The sequence below is a fragment of the Schistocerca piceifrons genome, chromosome 2, assembly GCF_021461385.2.
Source record: "Schistocerca piceifrons isolate TAMUIC-IGC-003096 chromosome 2, iqSchPice1.1, whole genome shotgun sequence".
NCBI classification, from domain to species: Eukaryota; Metazoa; Arthropoda; class Insecta; order Orthoptera; family Acrididae; genus Schistocerca; species Schistocerca piceifrons.
This window is the reverse complement of record NC_060139.1, coordinates 446,370,774-446,397,926: the sequence shown is the minus strand read 5'-3', so window position 1 is coordinate 446,397,926 and position 27,153 is coordinate 446,370,774. Positions and strand designations below refer to the sequence as shown.

Below are 27,153 nucleotides of genomic sequence, written 5' to 3'. Positions count from 1 at the left end.
CCTGGGATCAGTGAACATCATGTGGAACAAGTGTGGCAGTCATTCGTACAAAGTCAGTGTGACAGGCAGCATGAGAACTTCGTATGAAACGTTCAACAGTGCATAAAGTGCTTCATCAGCAATTACGTTTGTATGCATATAAAGTGCATGTTGTGCAAGAAATCAAGTGTGATGATCGACCAAAGTGAGAAGAATTTGCATGTGTCATGTTAGATCGCATTGCCGTGGACGAGACATTTTTATCACGTGTGATGTTTACTGACGAGGGGCTGTCAATCGTCACAATGTGTGCATCTGGGGGTCTGAAAATCCACATGCACCTAGGGAACACATGCACGACTGTCCAAAAGTTAATGTGTGGTGTGGTTTGATGATAAATCGCATTGTTGGGCCGTTTTTCTTTCAGGAGACGACTGTGGATGGATCCATCTACCTGCACATGTTGGAACAATTTGCCGTGCCACAGATAACAGACCTGCAGCCAAATGTGCTGTTTGAACAGGACGAGGCACCACCCCAATGGAGCCTCGATGTCCGATAATTTTTAAATGACACATTCCCGCATCGATGAATTGGCTGTGGAGGTCCAATTCTTTGGCTGCCACGTTTGCCCGACATAACCCCCTCGATTTTTTCTTGTGGGGTTATGTGAAAGACCGGGTACACACTACACCAGTAATGGACCTGCAAGACTTGAAATAGCGAACAACAATTGTCATCAACTCTGTCACAGAACAGATGTTCTGTAACACATGGCATGAAATCGATTATGGATTTGATATTCTTCGTGCTACCCGTGGCGCCCATGTTCAAGTGTACTGAACTGTCCACCTATGTATGAAAACTTGATGAGCTGCTGTATGATTTCCCTGTATTTGTTCATCAATAAATTGTGTTTCCTCTCAGATTTTATGAGTTCAAATGTTGGAGTCTCATTGTGGACACTCTGTAAAGTAATTTACTCTGCTCAAGAGTTCCTCGAGTATGTGACAAATGAGCCATTTTCCTTATGAGAATGAACTATAAATTAATTGCAAACTATACACACACCACACTGTGCAACTATTTTATTACTGTTTCATGTACTTATTGTTAATTATCTGCTTGATTATTTATTTGTCATTCACTGATCTATGTAGTTCATTTAGCTTGTAATTGATCTATTAGGAAACTTCTTGTTGTTATTGATATTTGCACAAATATGTACTGTATCCATCTTGGATTATTATATTGTAGTTATTAACATTGGTCATCTCAAAATTTATATTATTATTGTTGTTATTATTATGTTAACACTGATGATGCCAATTGCATGTAAATAAGCTCAACAGTGGAATAAAACTTTTGTACTCGTATTTGTAACTCGGTATCCTTCTACATCTACCATATGGGCAAGCTAAGAAAACTCCCAATGAGGTATGCAGTTTTATTCTCTATTCTTTGAATATCTATGTCTCATATAGTATTAAAGAACTCAGGTTGTTCTGTGATGGCTGTCCAGGCCAGAATGAGAATAACACTCTTATCAGATTTTTAACAGCTATAAGTGCTCAGCGGCATGTTTTGAACATAAGACTTCTTTTCCCTGTCAGAGGACACTCCTTTCTGCCAAATGATAGGAACTTTGCTGTAGTGAAAAGAAGACTGAGATATGTAGACAGACTCTACACAATGAAGGAAGTGTGTTAACACATAGTCACCTATAGCACTAAAGGAAATTTTACAGTTACTATTGTTGAAAGTGAGAATGTTTATGACTGCAACAACTGGTGGCCAAATTATATCAAAAGTAATGCCACTTTCACAGACTCATCTATTAAGCACTTTCCAAGAGATAAAAAGGTATTGTTCACTGTTTCAGCTTTTATTGAATTCTATTTTTCTGAGAACAGATAGGAATAGTTGTGGCAAAACCATTTACGGGAGGAATAATTGAACATTCTTTCATCCTTGGGCCAACGTATCCACATATCACAGAACTACCATGCAGACATGCTTATTCAAATGGTGCATGTCCAGTCAAAGAAAAAAAAATTAAAGATATACACAAAATGCTCAAGTACATTCCTGACTATAATGAATCTAGAGCATTTTATGAGAAATTTGTAGCTTGAGAAACAAAGACAAATGAGTAAAATTGCACTTTTTTATGGGAAAGTTTGTCATGCATGTTTATTTCTCTTGATGAGTTACTGTTCTATGTATTCTGAATGTGTTTTTCAATAAAGAAAATACATTTTTCTGTGTTTATACCTCAGAATTTTATTACATAAGAAGCACAACTGAAGTTAGTTTGAAAAGCAACTGAAGTCCTTTTTTAAACCAAAATGTGAACATAAAGGGATTACAAGGTCATGCTTTTGTAATGACAGTTTTATGTAATTTTGATGTATGCAACACATCAAGCAATAACTTTTTGCAATATTTGCTTCAGTAAGATAATAGACAGTTTTTTGTTGTTTCTGAAAATGTACCTCTAGGGACTTAGTCATTTTGCAAATTCACAATTCAGTAGAAGACTATAATTTTTCTTCAGAAATATATTTATAAATGACTTTGATTCCAATTTACACCAATGTACTTTATCTGGAAGATCTTCAAAATATAAATTTATGGCTCTCAATCAATAATGGAAAAAATGCTGTCCATTGCACTTCTAAAGGAAGACTCCAAATTACAAGAAAATGATAGACAGCACATTCTTACATGACCCCATGTTGCTCCAGATAAGGTAAATTTTGAAAACAAAGTTTCGCTTGCCAGACTAAAGTAAGAAAGTACCACCAACAAACGGATCATTCCAGCTGAAGCACTGTGGTTTTTAAAACAATATTCAGGTTAATGATATAGCCTACTATATAATTCACAAGCATCAGTCCAATGAAGACATAAAAACAAGTGACAAGGGCCATATTCATATTGGATATTTATTTGAAAGAAATTTGGTGTTCCTAAGAAGTATTATTTTTTTTAACTTCTCTGGTGATTATAATTGTTCAGTGTTAGTTCTACTGCTCCATATCACCGATTCTCAGGCAGTAAACCAAGAATCGAAACTCCTGAGACAGTACAACTTAACAAAGAATGAAAATTATTGTTTTATTTGTATTTAAGATTGAAAAATGAGGTAAGACATTTTCAATTTTAATAAGTCATTTCATTTGTTCATTGTTTTAACTGTTACTTCTAAATTTCAATTTTTTGACCCATTTATTCTGCCATCAATTCATGTGTCCTTAGGTGCATTTGTGTCATTTTATCTTAGTAGCAAATAACTCCACATTGTCTCAAATTAACTTTTCTACTTATTGTTGGAATACCATGTTAACTTGATGCAAGGCAATAATACTGCAAATAACCAAATGATCATAAATTTTTGTTTCATATGATTACGTAGATATTTCTAGATTTAAGTTAGCTTTAAGTTTTGCCTTGATGATAGACACCAGGAATTTGATTAAAAGACATAAAGAAAATTTGATTAAAAGAAATAGGAGGAATTATTTTGCCTTCCATACAGTATCTTTATGAAACATACTTTCCTTCAAAAAGATGTGAACTTATTACCTGTTGGAATAAACGGCACGAGCTAGTTCTATTCTCTGTTGAACACCCATAGACAGAGTTTCATTTGCAATTGCTGTTTCATCTTCTGCAGCTAGGTTTTGTAATACACTACTCAGAAGGCAGCTGTAAACTGCATTGTAGTACCTGTTGTAGAAAAGAAGTAAATAAAATTATTTGTGGTAAAACACATTTTATACTGAACTAACTGAATAAGTTGCTGATGATAAGAATTAAACAAGAATATCTTTTTCTTTGATCTAATCAGGAACCTACAAAGATATGGAGCATCAATAAATACAGATCATTAGTTGAATTTTTGGTCTAATATTTAGAGAATGCTATTCATGACATGTAATCTTTACAAATACAGGAGCAACAAGTTGGGGAAACAACAGAAAAAAGAGGAAATACTGGGTGTACATATTGTTTGATATTTGAAAAAAGTATAATTTTATGTTTTATATTTGCAGGAGAAAGAAAACTGGCGTTCTACGGATCGGAGCATGGAATGTCAGATCCCTTAATCGGGCAGGTAGGTTAGAAAATTTAAAAAGGGAAATGGATAGGTTGAAGTTAGATATAGTGGGAATTAGTGAAGTTCGGTGGCAGGAGGAACAAGACTTCTGGTCAGGTGATTACAGGGTTATAAACACAAAATCAAATAGGGGTAATGCAGGAGTAGGTTTAATAATGAATAGGAAAATAGGAATGCGGGTAAGCTACTACAAACAGCATAGTGAACGCATTATTGTGGCCAAGATAGATACGAAGCCCACACCTACTACAGTAGTACAAGTTTATATGCCAACTAGCTCTGCAGATGATGAAGAAATTTAAGAAATGTATGATGAAATAAAAGAAATTATTCAGATTGTGAAGGGAGACGAAAATTTAATAGTCATGGGTGACTGGAATTCGAGTGTAGGAAAAGGGAGAGAAGGAAACATAGTAGGTGAATATGGATTGGGGGACAGAAATGAAAGAGGAAGCCGCCTGGTAGAATTTTGCGCAGAGCACAACATAATCATAACTAACACTTGGTTTAAGAATCATGAAAGAAGGTTGTATAAATGGAAGAACCCTGGAGATACTAAAAGGTATCAGATAGATTATATAATGGTAAGACAGAGATTTAGGAACCAGGTTTTAAATTGTAAGACATTTCCAGGGGCAGATGTGGAGTCTGACCATAATCTATTGGTTATGACCTGTAGATTAAAACTGAAGAAACTGCAAAAAGGTGGGAATTTAAGGAGATGGGACCTGGATAAACTGAAAGAACCAGAGATTGTACAGAGATTCAGGGAGAGCATAAGGGAGCAATTGACAGGAATGGGGGAAATAAATACAGTAGAAGAAGAATGGGTAGCTTTGAGGGATGAAGTAGTGAAGGCAGCAGAGGATCAAGTAGGTAAAAAGACGAGGGCTACTAGAAATCCTCGAGTAGCAGAAGAAATATTGAATTTAATTGATGAAAGGAGAAAATATAAAAATGTAGTAAGTGAAACAGGCAAAAAGGAATACAAACGTCTCAAAAATGAGATCGACATGAAGTACAAAATGGCTAAGCAGGGATGGCTAGAGGACAAATGTAAGGATGTAGAGGCCTATCTCACTAGGGGTAAGATAGATACCGCCTACAGGAAAATAAAAGAGACCTTTGGAGATAAGAGAACGACTTGTATGAATATCAAGAGCTCAGATGGAAACCCAGTTCTAAGCAAAGAAGGGAAAGCAGAAAGGTGAAAGGAGTATATAGAGGGTCTATACAAAGGCGATGTACTTGAGGACAATATTATGGAAATGGAAGAGGATGTAGATGAAGATGAAATGGGAGATACGATACTGTATGAAGAGTTTGACAGAGCACTGAAAGACCTGAGTTGAAACAAGGCCCCGGAGCAGACAACATTCCATTGGAACTACTGACGGCCTTGGGAGAGCCAGTCCTGACAAACCTCTACTATCTGGTGAGCAAGATGTATGAAACAGGCGAAATACCCTCAGACTTCAAGAAGAATATAATAATTCCAATCCCAAAGAAAGCAGGTGTTGACAGATGTGAAAATTACCGAACTATCAGCTTAATAAGTCACAGCTGCAAAATACTAACACGAATTCTTTACAGACGAATGGAAAAACTAGTAGAAGCCAACCTCGGGGAAGATCAGTTTGGATTCCTTAGAAACACTGGAACACGTGAGGCAATACTGACTTTACGACTTATCTTAGAAGAAAGATTAAGGAAAGGCAAACCTACGTTTCTAGCATTTGTAGACTTAGAGAAAGCTTTTGACAATGTTGACTGGAATACTCTCTTTCAAATTCTAAAGGTGGCAGGGGTAAAATACAGGGAGCGAAAGGCTATTTACAATTTGTACAGAAACGAGATGGCAGTTATAAGAGTCGAGGGACATGAAAGGGAAGCAGTGGTTGGGAAGGGAGTAAGACAGGGTTGTAGCCTCTCCCCGATGTCATTCAATGTGTATATTGAGCAAGCAGTAAAGGAAACAAAAGAAAAATTCGGAGTAGGTATTAAAATCCATGGAGAAGAAATAAAAACTTTGAGGTTCGCCGATGACATTGTAATTCTGTCAGAGACAGCAAAGGACTTGGAAGAGCAGTTGAATGGAATGGACAGTGTCTTGAAAGGAGGATATAAGATGAACATCAACAAAAGCAAAACAAGGATAATGGAATGTAGTCTAATTAAGTCGGGTGATGCTGAGGGAATTAGATTAGGAAATGAGGCACTTAAAGTAGTAAAGGAGTTTTGCTATTTGGGGAGCAAAATAACTGATGATGGTCGAAGTAGAGAGGATATAAAATGTAGGCTGGCAATGGCAAGGAAAGCGTTTCTGAAGAAGAGAAATTTGTTAACATCGAGTATAGATTTAAGTGTCAGGAAGTCATTTCTGAAAGTATTCGTATGGAGTGTAGCCATGTATGGAAGTGAAACATGGACGATAAATAGTTTGGACAAGAAGAGAATAGAAGCTTTCGAAATGTGGTGCTACAGAAGAATGCTGAAGATTAGATGGGTAGATCACATAACTAATGAGGAAGTATTGAATAGGATTGGGGAGAAGAGAAGTTTGTGGCACAACTTGACCAGAAGAAGGGATCGGTTGGTAGGACATGTTCTGAGGCATCAAGGGATCGCCAATTTAGTATTGGAGGGCAGCGTGGAGGGTAAAAATCGTAGAGGGAGACCAAGAGATGAATACACTAAGCAGATTCAGAAGGATGTAGGTTGCAGTAGGTACTGGGAGATGAAAAAGCTTGCACAGGATAGAGTAGCATGGAGAGCTGCATCAAACCAGTCTCAGGACTGAAGACCATAACAACAAACAACAACAACGTTTGCAGCCATGCAGACTTTGTTTGTGACAACCTCACAACAGAAACTGATGTTTTAAGTAAATTGTAGGGTAATTTTTCCTTCTCATGGCAATCAATTTTATAATTACCTTGTGAAAAACTAAAAGTTTTCTGAGTATGGCACTGTATTTACTGTGCAGAATATTCCAGTATGTGACACAAGTGATCTCATAACTCACACCACAGCAATAAAGGATAAAAATCAAGAGCAGCCAACTACTTAGTCTTTCTCACTTAATGTTACTGAGTCTGGTATCTACTTCTGGAAGATGGATCATTTTTTCTCTTCTTGTTCACAAAATAACTTACGGACACGCAGTGTATATTATTGTTTTTAAATGCATTATTTGCTCATTTTATAACCTGGTGCAACTCTGACTTTGTATACCATCTATTTGGGAAAGATATATGTGCACTTGTATCAGGTTAAATGCCTGTATACCATTCTACTATCATATGACAACAGTGGTAATGCCCACCCAGCTAGCCGAGAGGTCTAATGCAATTCTTCCTGAACAGGAACATGTGCTGGTCCCCGGCATGAATCCGCCCAGCGGATAAGTGTCAAGGTGTGCCGGCAAGCCTGTGTATGGTTTTTAAGGCAGTTTTCCATCGGCCTCAGTGAATGTAGGCTGGTTCCCCTTATTCCACCTTCGTTACACATGTCGGCAATTGCTGTGCAAACACAGTCTTAACGTATGTGTACACCATAATTACTGTCCACGCAAACACTTGGGGGGTTACACTCATCTGGTACGAGATGTTCCTGGGATCCTGGGTGTAGAGGGGGAGGTGGGGAGCAGGGGGGGGGGGGGGGGGGGGTTGTCCACTGGGCCCCTAACACTACACAATTCTGCGATCGGTGTGGGGCAGCAGTGGGGTGACTGGACTGTTTTGAGCTGTTGTGGGGTTGTGAACCACTGAGGGCTACAGCAGGGATGAAGCATCTCTGTCATTTCTAGGTCCTCAGTTCAATGCACAGTACACACACACAGTGGTAACATGTTTTCTCATGTTCATATCCTGACATCTAACACAAAGGTTGGAAATGTGGGCAGACTTGGAAGAAAGATATAAGCAGCAGTAATTGTAGTCCAAAAACATCACAGGAGCAGATAGTTTGTTGGCTAACAATGGAATCACTACCTCTATCAGCACCAACATCTACTTTACTTAATAAAACAGTGCAGGAATGAGATGACTAATTTTGTGGGGACATGGACTTGTACAGAGGCTGTTATAATTTGAACTTGGTAAATTTACCACCCCTCTGTACTGCATCTCTTCTTTTTGTCGATTTCATTTTCAGTCCAGTTGGTCTTGTGCTGGAAATTGGACACAAGTACTCAGTCATCCAATTTCTGTGAAATGATACAACAAACTTCCTCTTTTATCAGCATACAGTCATCCAACATTCACAGTTTAGAAACACCTCACACAATGAAAGTCTGCCATGTGATAATTGATATTACTGTGCTATCTTTCAGCAAAAGGCCCCAAACACTGTATATAAAGGTCCTCAAATGTCAAGCATGGCAGAGTTCAGGAGTCTAGTGATCAGAAGAGTTCCAACCAAGGATGACTGAGAGCCTACAGTGGATCCCATGTGAGTGAGCATTATCTTCATTCAAGTGTGTACACTAAGAAGGACTTGCAAAACTTGCCTGTATGTGTCTTTGGACTACTGTTATTGGTTTCCATCATATATTTGTCTACATGTACCTATGTCTGTATGCCATTTTCATTGCGATGAGTACTTGAACGAAAGAGTTCAGTTAGAAAAATATAATCTGGCACTTCCAAGTTTCATGGTATATAGTACCATATGTTACTATGTATACCCAAATCTTAATAAAGTTATAGGCTGGGATGGCCTTTTTTCTGGTAATTTATTGGTGAATCTAGTAAGCCTCATCTATGTTTTATGCCTACTGCAATCATAAACTGGTGTCTGTGCAGTTCTGCATGTTCCTTACAAACACACGGAGATGCAATAAAAAGCAAACTTGACAGCCAACCCAGAGTCTCATTTCCCTAGCATCACCACATCAATCTTCCTATCCTAAAACCCAAGTCCTTTTGTACTATCTCCAACCAAAGAAACATGAAAAATCTCAGCTTCATCATGTTGTTGTTGTTGTTGTGGTTGTGGTCTTCAGTCCTGAGACTGGTTTGATGCAGCTCTCCATGCTACTCTATCCTGTGCAAGCTTCTTCATCTCCCAGTACCTACTGCAACCTACATCCTTCTGAATCTGCTTAGTGTATTCATCTCTTGGTCTCCCTCTACGATTTTTACCCTCCTTGTTGCCCTTCAATACTAAATTGGTGATCCCTTGATGCCTCAGAACATGTCCTACCAACCAATCCCTTCTTCTGGTCAAGTTGTGCCACAAACTTCTCTTCTCCTCAATCCTATTCAATACTTCCTCATTATTTATGTGATCTACCCATCTAATCTTCTGTAGCACCACATTTCGAAAGCTTCTATTCTCTTCTTGTCTAAACTATTTATCGTCCATGTTTCACTTCCATATGTGGCTACACTCCATACAAATACTTTCAGAAAAGATTTCCTGACACTTAGTATTTTGCAGCTGTGGCTTATTAAACTGATTGTTCATTAATTTTCACATCTGTCAACACCTGCTTTCTTTGGGATTGGAATTATTATATTCTTCTTGAAGTCTGAGGGTATTTCGCCTGTTTCATACATCTTGCTCACCAGATAGTAGAGGTTTGTCAGGACTGGCTCTCCCAAGGCCGTCAGTAGTTCCAATGGAATGTTGTCTGCTCCGGGGCCTTGTTTCAACTCAGGTCTTTCAGTGCTCTGTCAAACTCTTCATACAGTATCGTATCTCCCATTTCATCTTCATCTACATCCTCTTCCATTTCCATAATATTGTCCTCAAGTACATTGCCCTTGTATAGACCCTCTATATATTCCTTCCATTTTCTGCTTTCCCTTCTTTGCTTAGAACTGGGTTTCCATCTGAGCTCTTGATGTTCATACAAGTGGTTCTCCTATCTCCAAAGGTCTCTTTAATTTTCCTGTAGGCAGTATCTATCTGACCCCTAGTGAGATAAGCCTCTACATCCTTACATTTGTCCTCTAGCCATCCCTGCTTAGCCATTTTGCACTTCATGTCGATCTCATTTTTGAGACATTTGTATTCCTTTTTGCCTGCTTCATTTATTGCATTTTTATATTTTCTACTTTCATCAATTAAATTCAATATTTCTTCTGTTACCCAAGGATTTCTACTAGCCCTCATCTTTTTACCTACTTGATCTTCTGCTGCCTTCACTACTTCATCCCTCAAAGCTACCCATTCTTCTTCTACTGTATTTCTTTCCCCCATTCCTGTCAATTGTTCCCTTATGCTCTCCCTGAAACTCTGTACAACCTCTGGTTCTTTCAGTTTATCCAGCTCCCATCTCCTTAAATTCCCACCTTTTTGCAGTTTCTTCAGTTTTAATCTACAGGTCATAACCAATAGATTGTGGTCAGAGTCCACATCTGCCCATGGAAATGTCTTACAATTTAAAACCTGGTTCCTAAATCTCTGTCTTATCATTATATAATCTATCTGATACCTTTTAGTATCTCCAGGGTTCTTCCATGTATACAACGTTCTTTCATGATTCTTAAACCAAGTGTTAGCTATGATTAAGTTGTGCTCTGTGCAAAATTCTACCAGGCGGCTTCCTCTTTCATTTCTTACCCCCAATCCATATCCACCTACTACGTTTCCTTATCTCCCTTATCCTACACTCGAATTCCAGTCACCCATGACTATTAAATTTTCATCTCCCTTCACTATCTGAATAATATCTTTTATTTCATCATACATCTCTTCAATTTCTTCGACATCTGCAGAGCTAGTTGGCATATAAACTTGTACTACTGTAGTAGGTGTGGGCTTCGTATCTATCTTGGCCACAATAATGTGTTCACTATGCTGTCTGTAGTAGCTTACCCACACTCCTATTTTCCTATTCATTATTAAACCTACTCCTGCATTACCCCTATTTGATTTTGTGTTTATAACCCTGTAGTCACCTGACCAGAAGTCTTGTTCCTCCCACCACCGAACTTCACTAATTCCCACTATATCTAACTTTAACCTATCCATTTCACTTTTTAAATTTTCCAACCTACCTGCCCGATTAAGGGATCTGACATTCCATGCTCCGATCCGTAGAACGCCAGTTTTCTTTCTCCTGATAACGACATCCTCTTGAGTAGTCCCCGCCTGGAGATCCGAATGGGGGACTATTTTACCTCCGGAATATTTTACCCAAGACGACACCATCATCATTTAATCATACAGTAAAGCTGCATGCCCTCGGGAAAAATTATGGCCGTAGTTTCCCCTTGCTTTCAGCCGTTCAAAGTACCAGCACAGCAAAGCCGTTTTGGTTATTGTTACAAGGCCAGATCAGTCAATCATCCAGACTGTTGCCCTTCTAACTACTGAAAAGGCTGCTGCCCCTTTTCAGGAACCACACGTTTGTCTGGCCTCTCAACAGATACCCCTCCATTGTGGTTGTACCTACGGTACGGCTATCTGTATCGCTGAGGCACGCAAGCCTCCCCACCAACGGCAAGGTACATGGTTCATGGGGGGAGCTTCATCATGTCACCAATTTTTTATTGATGGAGCCACTCATGTACCAAGAAACGAATGACTTTAAATTCTGCATCCCACTGAACTTTGCATCTGGTTCCAAGTAATTAAGTCATGACCCACACTGGGTTAGTATTTCCATGATAAACAGTCATCATTCATCATCGGTACTAAGAATATGGTGCATCATACCACTTTAATAAAATGATTTGGTACATCACATATCTCTTGCCTTAGACAAATGATAGATCCTACCTAACTAAATAATACTAGTATTGCTAAAACACCTTTGGTGAATTATTAACTAATAACATGTTAATTTTACATATATTCCTCCTTTAAATTTTCAGCAGAAGACAAACTCAAACTACTAGTACATCTACATCTACATCTACATCCATACTCCGCAAGCCACCTGGCAGTGTGTGGCGGGGGGTACTTTGAGTATCTCTATTGGTTCTCCCATCTTTTCTAGTCTCGCATTGTTCGTGGAAAGAAAGATTGTCAGTATGCCTCTGTGTGGGCTCTAATCTCTCTGATTTTATCCTCATGGTCTCTTCACGAGATATATGTAGGAAGGAGCAAAATACTACTTGACTCCTCGGTGAAGTTATGTTCTTGAAACTTCAACAAAAGCCTGTACCAAGCTGCTGAGCGTCTCTCCCGCAGAGTCTTCCACTGGAGTTTATCCATCATCTCTGTAACACTTTTGCGATTACTAAATGATCCTGTAATGAAGCACGCTGCTTTTCGTTGGATCTTCTCTATCTCTTCCATCAACCCTGTCTGGTATGGATCCCACACTGGTGAGCAATATTCAAGCAGTGGGCGAACAAGTGTACTGTAACCTACTTCCTTTGTTTTTGGATTACATTTCCTTAGGATTCTTCCAATGAATCTCAGTCTGCCATCTGCTTTACCTGCAATCAACTTTATATGATCATTCCATTTTAAATCACTCCTAATGCCTACTCCCAGATAATTTATGGAATTAACTGCTTCCAGTTGCTGACCTGCTATATTGTAACTAAATGATAAAGGATCTTTCTTTCTATGTATTTACAGCACATTACACTTGTCTACATTCAGATTCAATTACCATTCCCTTCACCATGCATCAATTCGTTGTAGATCCTCCTGCATTTCAGTGCAATTTTCCATTGTTACAACCTCTCGATATACTACAGCATCATCCGCAAAAAGCCTCAGTGAACTTCCAATGTATCCACAAGGTCATTTATAACTCTTCAATCCAATCACACAATTGATCTGATAGTCCATATGCTCTTACTTTGTTCATTAAATGACTGTGGGGAACTGTATCAAATGCACTGTGGAAGTCAAGAAACATGGCATCTACCTGGGAACCCATGTCTATGGCCCTCTGAGTCTTGTGGACGAATACTGCAAGCTGAGTTTCACACAATCGCCTTTTCCGAAACCCATGCTGATTCCTACAGAGTAGATTTCTAGTCTCCAGAAAAGTCATTATACTCTAACATAATACATGTTCCAAAATCCTACAACTGACAGACATTAGAGATATAGGTCTATAGTTCTGCACATCTGTTCAACGTCCCTTCTTGAAAATGAGGATGACCTGTGCCCTTTTCCAATCTTTCAGAACGCTATGCTCTTCTAGAGACCTACGGTACACCGCTGCAAGAAGGGGGGCAAGTTCCTTTGTGTAAAATCGAACTGATATCCCATCAGGTCCAGCGGCCTTTCCTCTTTTGAGCAATTTTAATTGTTTTTCTATCCCTCTGTCATCTATTTTGATATCTACCATTTTGTCATCTGTGTGACAATCTAGAGAAGGAACTACAGTGCACTCTTATGCACAATTTCATGTATTTATGCTTAACAGTCTCTTCATAATATATCAGACTCAGAATTCTTCACTCATAATTTTCTAATTCTCTTGACATGGTTCGGCAGCTGTGCTGCAAACATCTGTGAATGAACTGGAGCCACTCATGGCCGGCCCAAGTTAGCTGTATAAAATATCTGTCGGCATGCAAACCTACTGATAGGCAAAATTCTGGCAATGTGTGGCATGCAAGGGTGCAGGTAGGCAAAACGCAACAGCGGAGCAAACTGAGCCACTGTATAGAACAGATGCATTTTTTTGAGAGTCTATAACTTCAGTTCACAGATCATTTGTGTTGAGCTTAACCGTAAGCTCCCCACTGATGTGTATAGAAGTTTCTTTGGCGGTCTCTATTCATTTCACTTTCACTTCATCATGTCCACAAAATACATGGCACTCCAAGATCGTGAGGAAAGTTCATTCATTCCTGACATGCGTCTTTTGTTCTCCTGTGCTCATATGATTGGACAACTTGCTCATTGCTGTGGAGTGTACACACTCTGGGACTGGTGTTCAAGTGGAACTATTATGCAAACACAGTTATTGCAATCACCGGTTAATAGACGTTGTGATCTGATTTCATTTTTGTCACTTGTTCATTAACCCTTTTGTGCAGAATAAATACATTTTTGGCAAAAGTCTACTTATCAGCTTCCATTACCACATTCTCACCATAGTCTACATTCTGAAAAAGTGCATGGGTGTGACAGTAAAATCAGCTCACTGCACCACTGACATAGAAGCATTGATACCCACATGTTCCTGCTTCACTGGTGATCCTGACATGATTACTAGGCTAAGTGCATGGTGACAAACTTTCATTGGTGTGAATGACACAGAACTGCAAGTGATCTATCACTTACATTCTTTCATACAAAGAGTTATTTGTTTGTGAACAAACTTTTGAGAACTAGGCACTAAAGCAAGATGATCACTTTGGAACAACCGCAAAAGACAATATACAGTAATTAAAAGAGAATACATGAGCTGCTAGCACAAAACAGAGGCTAGAGAGCAAGCTGAAGACACTATCTCCAGGCATGGTCTCCACCTACCCAGAACCAGCTGAGAAAAACTTGCACGCACAAGGCACAGTCACACTGGCACTTCCCACTGTTACAGGAGCAGCAGCAAACACTGGATGGATGTTGGTTAGGCTGCCGACCTTTTGGCCCCATGACCCAATCATGTGTTTCAGCCAAGAGGAGGCAGTTTTCCTGAGCAATAACATCACCTATGACCTCGCCAAACTTGGACAAATCGTGAGCCAATTAGATCAAGGCTATGTTGCTGAAGTGTGGAACATAATCACTGCCCTGCCAAAGCAAACTTTATATAAGTGACTAAAAGAGGAGTTAATCCAGTGACTTTCATCACCACAGGAACAATGAGTACATCAACTGCTGCACCAAGAGGAATATGGCAACAGGAGCCACCTCAGTTCCTGCACCGCCTGTGGAGCATTGCACAATCCAACATGATTCCAAACTCAATGTTGCATGCTACCTGGATGTGCAGCCTCCCAGCCCAAATGCTAGCAGTTATTGCCATGCAAACAGAAATGCACCTGGATGCCATCACAGACTTGGCTGATGCGGTGCATGGCGGCACACTGGCAACAGTGCCCAGTACCGCTGACTACAATGTCATAGCAGTGCCAGCAAATGTGACTCTCCGGCAACATGCATCTCCTGCAGTCACCAGCATGGATGCCAACCTGCACCACCTAGTTCAGGAACTGACCACACAGTGGTAGCACTCAGCATGCAGATTGAGTGGTTGGTGTACTCACAGACAGGGGTCAGCAGGCACTGTAGTGGCAGCAGATCCCTCTGCCACTGATCCAGCTCCTGTAACTGGCAGTGGAGTACCAGCCATTCTGGCACTATCCCGCCAATATCAGAGCAGCAGACAAGTGGCTTTTGCTGGTATCATTCCAGATTTGGCAACAAAGTGTCAAAGTGTCAGTCTCCCAGCTTGCATGCAAATGCCAGTTGCAACTGGGCCTAGGTGCATGCAGGTGCAGTACAGTATCCAGGCATCTCTTTGTACAGGGGATGGGCTGGCAGTGTGAAGTATCTTGTTGGCATGGGCTCCGATGTGTCTATTTTCCCCTGATTTATGCTAAGAAACTGCCAAAAGGCTGAGACACTGTCTCTTATAGTGTAAAATGTACGGCACTCATCACTGAAATTAGGACCATTGGACTGTGGCACACATTTGTGTGGGCCTTCACTGTGGCTGTCATCAATGAACCAATCCTAGATGCGGATTTCATTGTCTACTATAATTTATTAATCAACATTATGATCACTCAGCTGACTGATTTGACAACAAAGTTGAAAATAGTGGGACAACAATGGCTGGCCACTTTCTCCAGTGCATAAAATTGAAGCCCCCCACACCATATGCAGTCATACTAAACCAATTTCCACAGCTCAATCACCAGTCTGGTGAACTGAAGGAAGTCAAACACTTCACGATCCTCTACATCATGACTACACCTCACACGCATACCTTGTGCCATCCACATCAACTCATACCCAAGTAAATCACTGTAGCAAAGGCTGAGTTTAAGACCATATTGTGACAGGGAATTGTTCAACCATCATGCAGCCCATGGTCCTCAGCCTTGCAATTAGTGCCAAAGCGAGATAATTCATGGCATCATGCACAAACTATCATGCCTTAAACACATGAATAGTGCTGGACCGATATCTGGTACCACACCTGCCATGCCTTGGTGGGCTCAGTTATATTTAGCAATAGTTATACACTCCTGGAAATGGAAAAAAGAACACATTGACACCGGTGTGTCAGACCCACCATACTTGCTCCGGACACTGCGAGAGGGCTGTACAAGCAATGATCACACGCACGGCACAGCAGACACACCAGGAACCACGGTGTTGGCCGTCGAATGGCGCTAGCTGCGCAGCATTTGTGCACCGCCGCCGTCAGTGTCAGCCAGTTTGCCATGGCATACGGAGCTCCATCGCAGCCTTTAACACTGGTAGCATGCCGTGACAGTGTGGACGTGAACCGTATGTGCAGTTGACGGACTTTGAGCGAGGGCGTATAGTGGGCATGCGGGAGGCCGGGTGGACGTACCGCCGAATTGCTCAACACGTGGGGCGTGAGGTCTCCACAGTACATCGATGTTGTCACCAGTGGTCGGCGGAAGGTGCACGTGCCCGTCGACCTGGGACCGGATCGCAGCGACGCACGGATGCACGCCAAGACCGTAGGATCCTACGCAGTGCCGTAGGGGACCGCACCGCCACTTCCCAGCAAATTAGGGACACTGTTGCTCCTGGGGTATCGGCGAGGACCATTCGCAACCGTCTCCATGAAGCTGGGCTATGGTCCCGCACACTGTTAGGCTGTCTTCCGCTCACGCCCCAACATCGTGCAGCCTGCCTCCAGTGGTGTCGCGACAGGCGTGAATGGAGGGACGAATGGAGACGTGTCGTCTTCAGCGATGAGAGTCGCTTCTGCCTTGGTGCCAATGATGGTCGTATGCGTGTTTGGCGCCGTGCAGGTGAGCGCCACAATCAGGACTGTATACGACCGAGGCACACAGGGCCAACACCCGGCATCATGGTGTGGGGAGCGATCTCCTACACTGGCCGTACACCACTGGTGATCGTCGAGGGGACACTGAATAGTGCACGGTACATCCAAACCGTCATCGAACCCATCGTTCTACCATTCCTAGACCGGCAAGGGAACTTGCTGTTCCAACAGGACAATGCACGTCCGCATGTATCCCGTGCCACCCAACGTGCTCTAGAAGGTGTAAGTCAACTACCCTGGCCAGCAAGATCTCCGGATCTGTCCCCCATTGAGCATGTTTGGGACTGGATGAAGCGTCGTCTCACGCGGTCTGCACGTCCAGCACGAACGCTGGTCCAACTGAGGCGCCAGGTGGAAATGGCATGGCAAGCCATTCCACAGGACTACATCCAGCATCTCTACGATCGTCTCCATGGGAGAATAGCAGCCTGCATTGCTGCAAAAGGTGGATATACACTGTACTAGTGCCGACATTGTGCATGCTCTGTTGCCTGTGTCTATGTGCCTGTGGTTCTGTCAGTGTGATCATGTGATGTATCTGACCCCAGGAATGTGTCAATAAAGTTTCCCCTTCCTGGGACAATGAATTCACGGTGTTCTTATTTCAATTTCCAGGAGTGTATTTACCATAGTGTTCCATATACCTCAATGAGATCCTCATCTCTTCAGAGTCACCTGAATTCCACTGCCGCCACCTAACAACCATCTTTTGGTGCATAAGCAATGCCAGCATCATCATTAACCCCTCAAAAAGTATAGTTGGGGTAACTGAAATTGAGTTTCTAGGGCATTTAATTACCACTAGCAGATACATGTCACTACTGGACAAGGTACAGGCATGCTTGAACATGCTGCCCTCACAGACACACAAAGGCTTACTATCTTGGCATGATAAATTTATATTGGCACCATCTGCTCATGCTGCCCTCACAGACACACAAAGACTTATTATCTTGGCATGTAAATTTTTATCAGCACCATCTGCTCAATGCTGCCAAAGTACAAGAACCCCATTCTGTGATGCTATGTGGCTCTACCTTGAAGGAAAGGACACTGATTAACTGGACAGATGCAGTGGAGTTAAGTCCAAATGAAGCCTCACAGAAGCAATGCTGCTCGTTCACTCTGTGCATGATGCTGAACTGACTGTGGTCATGGACACCACTCAAACAGCCATAGGTGCAGTAATTTAACATTGTGTTGGTGGCAGCTGGCATTCATTCAGTTTCTTCTTGTGGAAGCTTTCAGAGTTGCAATGCGCCTGGACCACTTATGATCATGAGTTGCTTGCTATGTTTGAGGAAATAAAATACTTCTGGCCATCAAAAGAAGACCATCCCTTCATAATCTTCACCGATCAGAAGCCCCTAAATCATGCATTTTGGAACAAAAATACGGGAACAGACTAGAGCCCTTCATGGCCAGGCTGAGTTAGCTGTGTCAGATATCCATCTATGTGCATACCAACCAATAAAATTCTGGCAACATGTGGCATGCATGGGCAACGCACAGTAGTGCAAACAGGGCCACCATACAGTAAAGATGTGTTTTTTGAGAGTCTATAATTTCAGTCCACTGACCATGTGGGTCACTTCCCACAGATGCTTAGGGAATTTGTTTGGCACTCTCCATTCCTTTCTGCTTTCATTTTATCATGTCCACAAAATACATGATACCCTGAAATTGTGAGGGAAGTTCATTTGTTCTGGATACATGTCCATTGTTCTCTTGTGCTTACATAATCAGATGGTGGGCTTGTCACTGAGGAGTGTACACCCTCTGGAATCAGTGTTCAAGTGGAACTGTCATGCAGACACAATTATCATGATCACTGGTTAATGGACATTGTGATCTGATTTCATTTTTGTCACATGTTCATTTACTCATTTGTTCAAAGGAAATACACTTTCAGCAAGAGTGCACTTATCAGTTGCCTTTACCACACTGTCACCAAAGCCTACATCCTGAACAAAGTGCATCCGTGTAACAGCAAAGTCACCTCACTGCATGACTAACATGTAAGTGGTGATACCCATACATTCTCACTTCAAAATCTTTCACATTTGCCAAGAAAAAGTGGAATTATGAGTGTAACAAATAGTCATATGCTCTAGGCATGATTGCTTTTACATAGTTTCATTTACTTGGTAGACATGTCTGATTCACTCAGACAGCTTTATCTACGAACCTCAAACTTAAATAAGAGAACTATTCTCCATTTAATGTTCTTCAAGTAAGATAGGTAAGTATGGAATTCTTTGCTCTATTAGCTTTAAATTAACTTCTCCTAGAAATCAATATCAGTTCAGCCATATTATTTGATCAATACCAACTAAAACTGGAAATTTCCCTCATACAAACTTTTTATAAACCTGCACAATATTATTAACAGGGAAAGCATGTAAAACTTCCACAAATGTATGAAGGTAGACTCCTTTATGAGGCCCTCATTAGACATCACTGAACATGCATTATGGCACTTATTTCTATGCCATCAGCTCGCTCCTTCTTATTATTGATATAAAACCAGAAGAGTTGCTTGTATAGAATATTAGCAATCTTTCATTGTTCTGTATACCACATTTATCTGCTTATCACTCCCCACTTCAGTAATAGTTCGCAAACCACAAACATCCACATCATATCATCTATTTATTACATGCACCTAAAAGTGAACTGCAGAAGTCAACTAGAACAACTTATATCACAACTTTGGGGTAAAACTCAACAAATCAATGGTATCCTAACTCTGCAGGCATCAACAATACACTGCATTCCACAGGTCACCCATTGCCCCACCCAATACACTCTTCTGTATTTAATTCTATGTCCCTAATGAAACATTTTTAGTCATTATATGCACTGCATGCTGGAGAGGTCTGTACACTACTCTTGTATGCTCGATGTTAGCACACCACTTTATTCATGCATATGGTGTCTACCCTTTTATTCCCCCATTGACCTCTGTGTTGCTAAAAGTCAGTGACAATCTACATAACTGTTAGTCAATGTGCTCCTATGTAAATTATTTGTTTCTATTTACTTCAAGACTTTAGACATTCAATTAAGATGCTGAAGAGGTCTTTAATTGTTACAATATTTATACATGTCATTTGTTGAGTATGCCTGCAAGAGTGACAAATGCTTGTTTAAATAGCCATATTCAGTGATAAGGTGCTCATTTTCTCCAATTATTAACTTCTTGTAGGATAGTCTAAGTATGTATAAATTATGAGAAACTTATAGAACAAAGGAACAGTAACTGTTACCTAGTAAACAAAACATGGAAGAAATGTAATAATTAACTCAGAGTTTGATGGTCGTCAATTCGTCTGGCTATCAAAGAGAGCAGACCCTGCTAAAATCATTATTAGGCTTCCATTGTTACATATGCTCTTGTTCTTTTGTTGAAATCAGAAGGGTAACAATTGCCTTTCTGATTTTCTGATGTACCATTCTCACTCTGTGAGTAATCTACTCTTTCTTTACTAAACGTATATAATCCTTCCACAAAGGTTAATAAAAATTATTTACTGTCATCCAGTCCTTATACCATTTCTTGGTTTTTTACTTGGTAAGGTAACCTTCTCACCAAAACTTTGACTAAATGACTCTCCTTGACGTGTTTGTCTAAATATTTTGACTTGGTCAGATGTCTCTTGATATACTTCTTGTAATTTCCCCAATTATTTTTATAGTTCTCCAGATCCAGTAATTCCAGTATTAACTACTCCCAAGTCCTGGAAGACCAGTACTTTTTCTTAAACTATCCTTGAAAGTCAATCAAGGAACAGAATTTTTCAGAATGTGAATCAGCTCCATTGAGAGTTTGCTGTTTTCATTAAATTTCCACATTCTTGATTTTCTTACATTCCTCTCAAAGTTTCATAATTCCACTTTGGTTCTTTCTAGGCCAATTGTGGATTACTGTGTATTGGTGGCTGAATTGTTTTGTTCATGTATCTATTGCTCTATCAATTTCCTAACACATCCCTCCAAAAGTGCTAAACTAGACTCAGTCAAAGGGGTTACATCAGAGTTCTTAACATTCTCCAAAACAGTTAACCTGATGTTTGTATCTGAGATTTGCTTATGCATGCAAGTAAACTATTGTTCAATAAAATGTTTACTTTGTTTTGCATCACTTTTTATTTTGTGGGAACTGCTCTTTCACTTTTTTCCTTACCAAACTACATCGTTTTATGACCTCTGAATGCAACTCCTCAGATGAAGAGTCTAATTTTAGTTTGCAATGTAGAAATCCTATTATTTATGTTTTGTTTTCCTTGGTGAGACTCAATAATGTGTCTCTCCAAGTTTGCATTAGTTTCAATCGATTTTACATATGTCTGTGATCTACATGGCTGGCCCTGGTGACTGAGCAGTCCTAGGCGCTACAGTCTGGAACCGCGCGACCGCTAGTCGCAGGTTCAAATCTTGCCTCGCACATGGATGTGTGTGATGTCTTTAGGTTAGTTAGGTTTAAGTAGTTCTAAGTTCTAGGGGACTGATGACCTTAGAAGTTAAGTCACATAGTGCTCAGAGCCAGTTTGAAACTACATGTTTACAATTAATACATTGAACTGTGATACTTGCAGATAATTCAGCTCTTAGCTCAACATTATTGGTATCTATTTTATAACCTAGATCTACAATTTTCTTATCTAATCAAGTGCTTAAGTTAGCAATGTTCATACTCTGATCATTTAATTACTTTATAATAATCTCAGTTAAGGTTTTACACATCTCTTCTATGTATTTCTCCATGTTTTTAGTAAGTACAGGCATACAACACAAAAAACCTAACTTATTTTCAGTCATCATCTAGCACCAACTGTCATAATATCTTGATAACCAACCAGTAAATTACAAACATTAAAAAAATAAAATTGAAATAAAATAATTTCAATCAAATACAGCTAATCAAAGAGCTTGTGGTGCTCATTATGTCGAGATGTCAATAGGGAGTTGAATCAGCAGATCAGATGAACTCTGTTGCAGCCAGTGGGTGTGCTGCAAAGGCGGCTGATGTAATTTGCTGATCTGTAGATGGTTCCACTGTAGCCTGTGGGGCATTGCTGTGGTACTTTTTAGATTAGATTAGATTAGTTTTCGTTCCATAGATCCGTGCTGAGGAGATCCTCGTGGATGTGGAACATGTCAATTTTTTGTTTTTTAAGCTGAAATAACAATACTAATAGTATGAATATATACAATACATCATTTGTTTCTATTAAAAAATTCGTCAATGGAGTAGAAGGAGTTGGCCACTAGTAAGTCTTTCAGGCTCCTTTTATTTGTAACTAAATTTTTTATGTTTACTGGCAAATTATTGAAGATGAGTGTTCCTGAGTAGTGGACCCCTTTTTGAACTAAAGTAAGTGCTTTTAAGTCCTGGTGCAGATAATTTTTGTTCCTGGTATTGTATGTATGAACTGAGCTGTTTGTTAGAAAAAGAGATATATTATTTAGGACAAATTTCATTAATGAGTAAATATACTGAGAGGCAGTAGTTAGTATACCCAGTTCTTTGAAGAGGTTTCTACAGGAGGTCCGTGAATTTACTCCACAAATAATACATATTACACGCTTTTGGACTCTGAAAACTTTTGTTTGACTTGAAGAGTTACCCCAAAATATTATACCATATGACATTATAGAATGAAAGTAGGCAAAGTATGCAAGCTTTTTCATTTTTATGTCGCCTATGTCTGCTAACACTCAAATTGCAAATACAGATTTGTTAAGGTGTTTCTGCAGTTCTGTGGTGTGCTCTTCCCAACTAAATTTATCATCAAGTTGTAATCCCAGGAATTCAAGACTGTCAACCTCTTCTATCTGCTCTTCTTCGTATTTTATGCATATGCTGGGTGGAAACCTCTTACAGGTTCTGAATTGCATATAGTGAGTCTTTTTGAAGTTTAATGTCAGTGAGTTGGCTTTAAACCATTTATTAATATCCATGAAAATATCATTAGCAGATCTTTCTAGAACTACACTTGACATACTATTTATTGCAATACTTGTGTCATCTGCAAACAAAACGAACTCTGCTTCTGGCAGTGTAACTGATGAGAGATCATTAATGTACACAAGAAAAAGCAATGGCCCTAAGATAGATCCCTGTGGGACACCACATGTAATTTCTTTCCATTCTGATGATGACTGATGACTTAATTCACTAGTCCCTTGCACTGACACCCTTTGTTTCCTGTTAGTGAGGTATGACTTGAACCATTTTGCAGCACTGCCCATGACACCATAGAATTCTAATTTACTTAAAAGGATGTTGTGGTTCACACAATCAAATGCCTTTGACAAATCACAGAAAATACCTGCTGCTTGTAATTTGTTATTTAATGAATTAAGTACATTTTCACTGTAGGTGTAAATAGCCTTCTTGATATCAGAACCCTTCAGAAATCCAAACCGTGTTCTTGATAATATGTTATTTGTGGTCAGATGGTTGAGCAGCTGCCTGTACATTATTTTTTCTAAAATTTTTGAGAATGCTGGCAAAAGTGAAATCGGTCTGTAGTTTGATGGTATCTCTTTATCCCCTTTCTTGAATAGAGGCTTAACATCTGCATATTTTAGCCAGTCAGGAAATGTCCCAGTTATAATTGACTGGTTACACAAGTAACTTAGAATTGTACTAAACTCACAAGAACATGCCTTAATAAACTTTGTTGATATTTCATCGTACCCACTAGAATGCTTTGTTTTTAAAGATTTTATAATGGAAGTTATTTCTTTTGCTGAAGTGAGTGATATATTCATGTACTTGAAGCTATTTGTGAAGGCTAGTTTCAGATATTCAAGGGCATTATTTACTGATCCAGAAAGTCCCATTCTATCAGTAACAGATATAAAGTACTTGTTAAATAGATTTGCCACACTATGCCCATCAGTTACTAATGTGTCATCTACCCTTAGCGCTATTTGCTCCTGTTCCTTTCTGGTTCTACCAGTCTGCTCTTTCACTATATCCCATATTGTTTTTATTTTGTTCCCTGACATTGCTATCTTCTTCTCGTAGTGCATTTGTTTAGACATCTGAATTACTTTTTTTAACGTTTTACAGTATTTCTTGTATTTAGCTAAATCATCAGCATTGGAGCTATTCTTGGTCGACAGATACATTTTCCTTTTTGTCTTACAGGAAATCTTTATTCCTTGTGTAATCCATGGTTTTATTATAGACTTCTGTTTAATTTGAGTAACTTTTAGAGGAAAACAGTTTTCAAACATGGTACTGACATTGTTCATGAATGTGTTATATTTTTCATTCATGTAATGGGCACTATAAACATCTTTCCAGTTCATATCTTTGAGCAGTTTTCTAAAACACTCAATTTTTGATTGATTGACTACTCTCCTGTACTCAATTGAAGCTTCCCACTTGTGGACTTCCATTATCTTATCTGTCACAATGATTGTCAAGTAGCTTAATAATCTTCCTCAACTACTGAATTCTTCTTCCAGTTTATTTAACTACAGTACTCATATCATTTGAGCATGTAATTCTTTGTTTGCTGTTGTCACAGTTGCCAAGTACAACTGTGTTGTTTAATGGAACTTGTTATGATGAAAAAAATTAATTTCTTCCAGACTGTTAATAAAACTTTGTTTATTAGATACTGTCAATTTTTTAGCACATAAATGTTTATGCTCTGCATGTGGTTGCCTAGATGAGCTGTTCTGCTAATCTTATAGAGACATGGATGTGTTCAGATGCTGTTATAATTTCGTTTGATATTGTAAACTTGAAACTGATAAATTTAGAATGCCGCTATACCACATCTCTTCTTTCCACTGACTTTGTTTCCGATTCAGTTGGTGTTGTACTAAAAATTGGACAGAAGTACTTGATCCTCCAAATTTTATGAATTGATAGAACAAAATGTTTTCTTAAATCAGCATATATTCATCCAGCATTCACAGCTTGGAAACACCTCATTCAATGCATGCCTGCCTTACAATAAATAAATGACTTTACATGCACAATGTACTTCTAATATGACGAGTCACAGCAGACTAACTCACTTCTTCTTTCCATCTCATGATGTAATTGTTGGTTGTCATGAACATTCTTATTCCATGGAGCATGGCATAACTCCTAGGCAAGAACTGGCTACAAGGAGAAACCACCTACACAACGAGCAGTGCGAGTGTAAGCCATTGCCATCATTGCCCGATCTGGTGGAAAAACTGTGTCCATTTCTACTCAATAACATGCACAGGCAGAAATGAATTCTTACATAAAATACATGTGTTCAGCCTTACCAAGTAAACTATTAGAAAATATTTTCATGATTGATGATCATCAACCATCAGTACTAACAACATGGTGAAACCTGTCACTTTAGGAAAGTTATTTGATATACTAAACTACTTCTACCATCACTGACATCTGCTTTATTTAATGAAACATCATGGGTGTGAGGTGGCTACATGTGATGCTTCTAGGTCTACTTCCAAAAATTTAAGACACTATCCCTTAAATTGTAATGGCTATTTGTCTTGTCAGTGTCACCTCTGGAGATGTTGTGTTTTACTACACAGATCATTGAGCCTCCTAACTTATATTCTCCAAATTACTGTGTAACCAATTAAGATCAATTTCCAAGAGGCTTTAGCCATATTTCACACAGTTGAAAAGTTTCAATTTTTTTTCCTTTATGTCACCAAATTCTTATTCATTACCAACGATGAACCATTATTGGCTTAGAGATTGCAGATATGTCCTTCATTATTTAGCACATATAACAATGATGTTCATTTTTAAGTCAGTCTCCTAATATGTGAATGCAATTTCTCCTTCTGTCCTTCCCAAGTGCTCAAACCCATACATAATTCATAGCAAGTGGTTTATTTTCAAAGTGATGCTAAATTCTTGTATGAACTTCACGCAGACCACAGTCAAAGACTTCCCCTATGCAATATTGTGAAGTATGTCAGCCACGTTAGGTCAAATAGCTTTGCAGGACTAATAGTCAGTACTTTGTGTGAAATTCTTAGATTGGCTTCATTTTGCTCCTTTATGTCCTCTATGTCATTTGCAGTTGCACTGAAAATGGTGTCATTAGCATGCAGAAACGATTTATAGGCATGACCCTAGCTAGCTCATTAATATAAGTTATAATGAATAAGGATCCCAGTACAGAACCTTGAGGCATGCCTCTTGAAACATCTAGGAGTTCAGAGCTCATACCATTGAAGTGTACCTTCTGCTTCCTATTGTCAAGACATGATTCTTTAAGTGTAATGCCATAACACCTACATTCATCATTTAGAATCTGATTACTCACAGAGTCAAACGACTTGCTTAGATCAATCAGTAGGGCACTAACAGATGATTTTGCTTCAGAGGCATTGTGTATTACCAAAACAACATTTTCAATAACTTTCAGTGGACATGAATTTTTCCTGAAGCCATACTAAGTGTTTAGGCTAACAGCCTTTCTGTAGTGGTAACACTAGTTCCTGTCAGATCTCTGAAGTTAAGAACTGTCAGGCTGGGATAACTCTTGGATGGGTGACTATCCAGGTCTGCTGAGTGCTGTTGGCAAGCAGGGTACACTCAGTTTTTGTGAGGCCAATTGAGGAGCTACTTGACTGAGAAGTAGCAGCTGTGGCCATGAAAACTGACAATGGCTGGGAAAGCAGTGTGCTGATCACATGCCCCTCCATACCCACATCCAGTGAAGCCTATCAGCTGAGGATGACATGGCAGTCAGTTGGTGCCTTTGGATCTTCTGAGGCCTGCTCAGATGGAGATACTGAGTGTTTGTCAGTGTTCCACTGCAGATGAAATGTTTGTAAATCTGTTGGTACATACAATGTTCTACTATTTTCAAAAGTATTGGTACAAAAGAAATAGGAAGGAAGTAAATAGCATTCTTAGTGAAAACACTGTTACCAAAACAGAACACCACATTTTGGTAAGCTAGTCAGTGTAATTTAATAGAAATGATTTCTGTATCTAAACATACTAGCTAAAATTGATATCCTTCCACTATTCAGTTATTCAGAAATATAAATCATAGTTGTAACTTGTAAAAATCTGGTTAACAACATTAGCTAAAGCTATGTCTAGTTATTGTAAAGAGATAGGTTGGAAGCCACT

At 39.5% G+C, this 27,153-nt stretch overlaps 1 protein-coding gene across 1 annotated transcript in view; it reads right to left on the bottom strand.

The window, feature by feature from the left end:
- Positions 1-27,153, bottom strand: part of LOC124775462 (ATP-binding cassette sub-family C member 5-like) — a 375,967-nt gene that overhangs the window by 277,330 nt on the left and 71,484 nt on the right. The window contains exon 8 of the mRNA XM_047250294.1: positions 3,568-3,711. Within this exon, the coding sequence (XP_047106250.1) occupies positions 3,568-3,711 (144 nt within the window). The remainder of the gene's footprint in view (positions 1-3,567; positions 3,712-27,153) is intronic.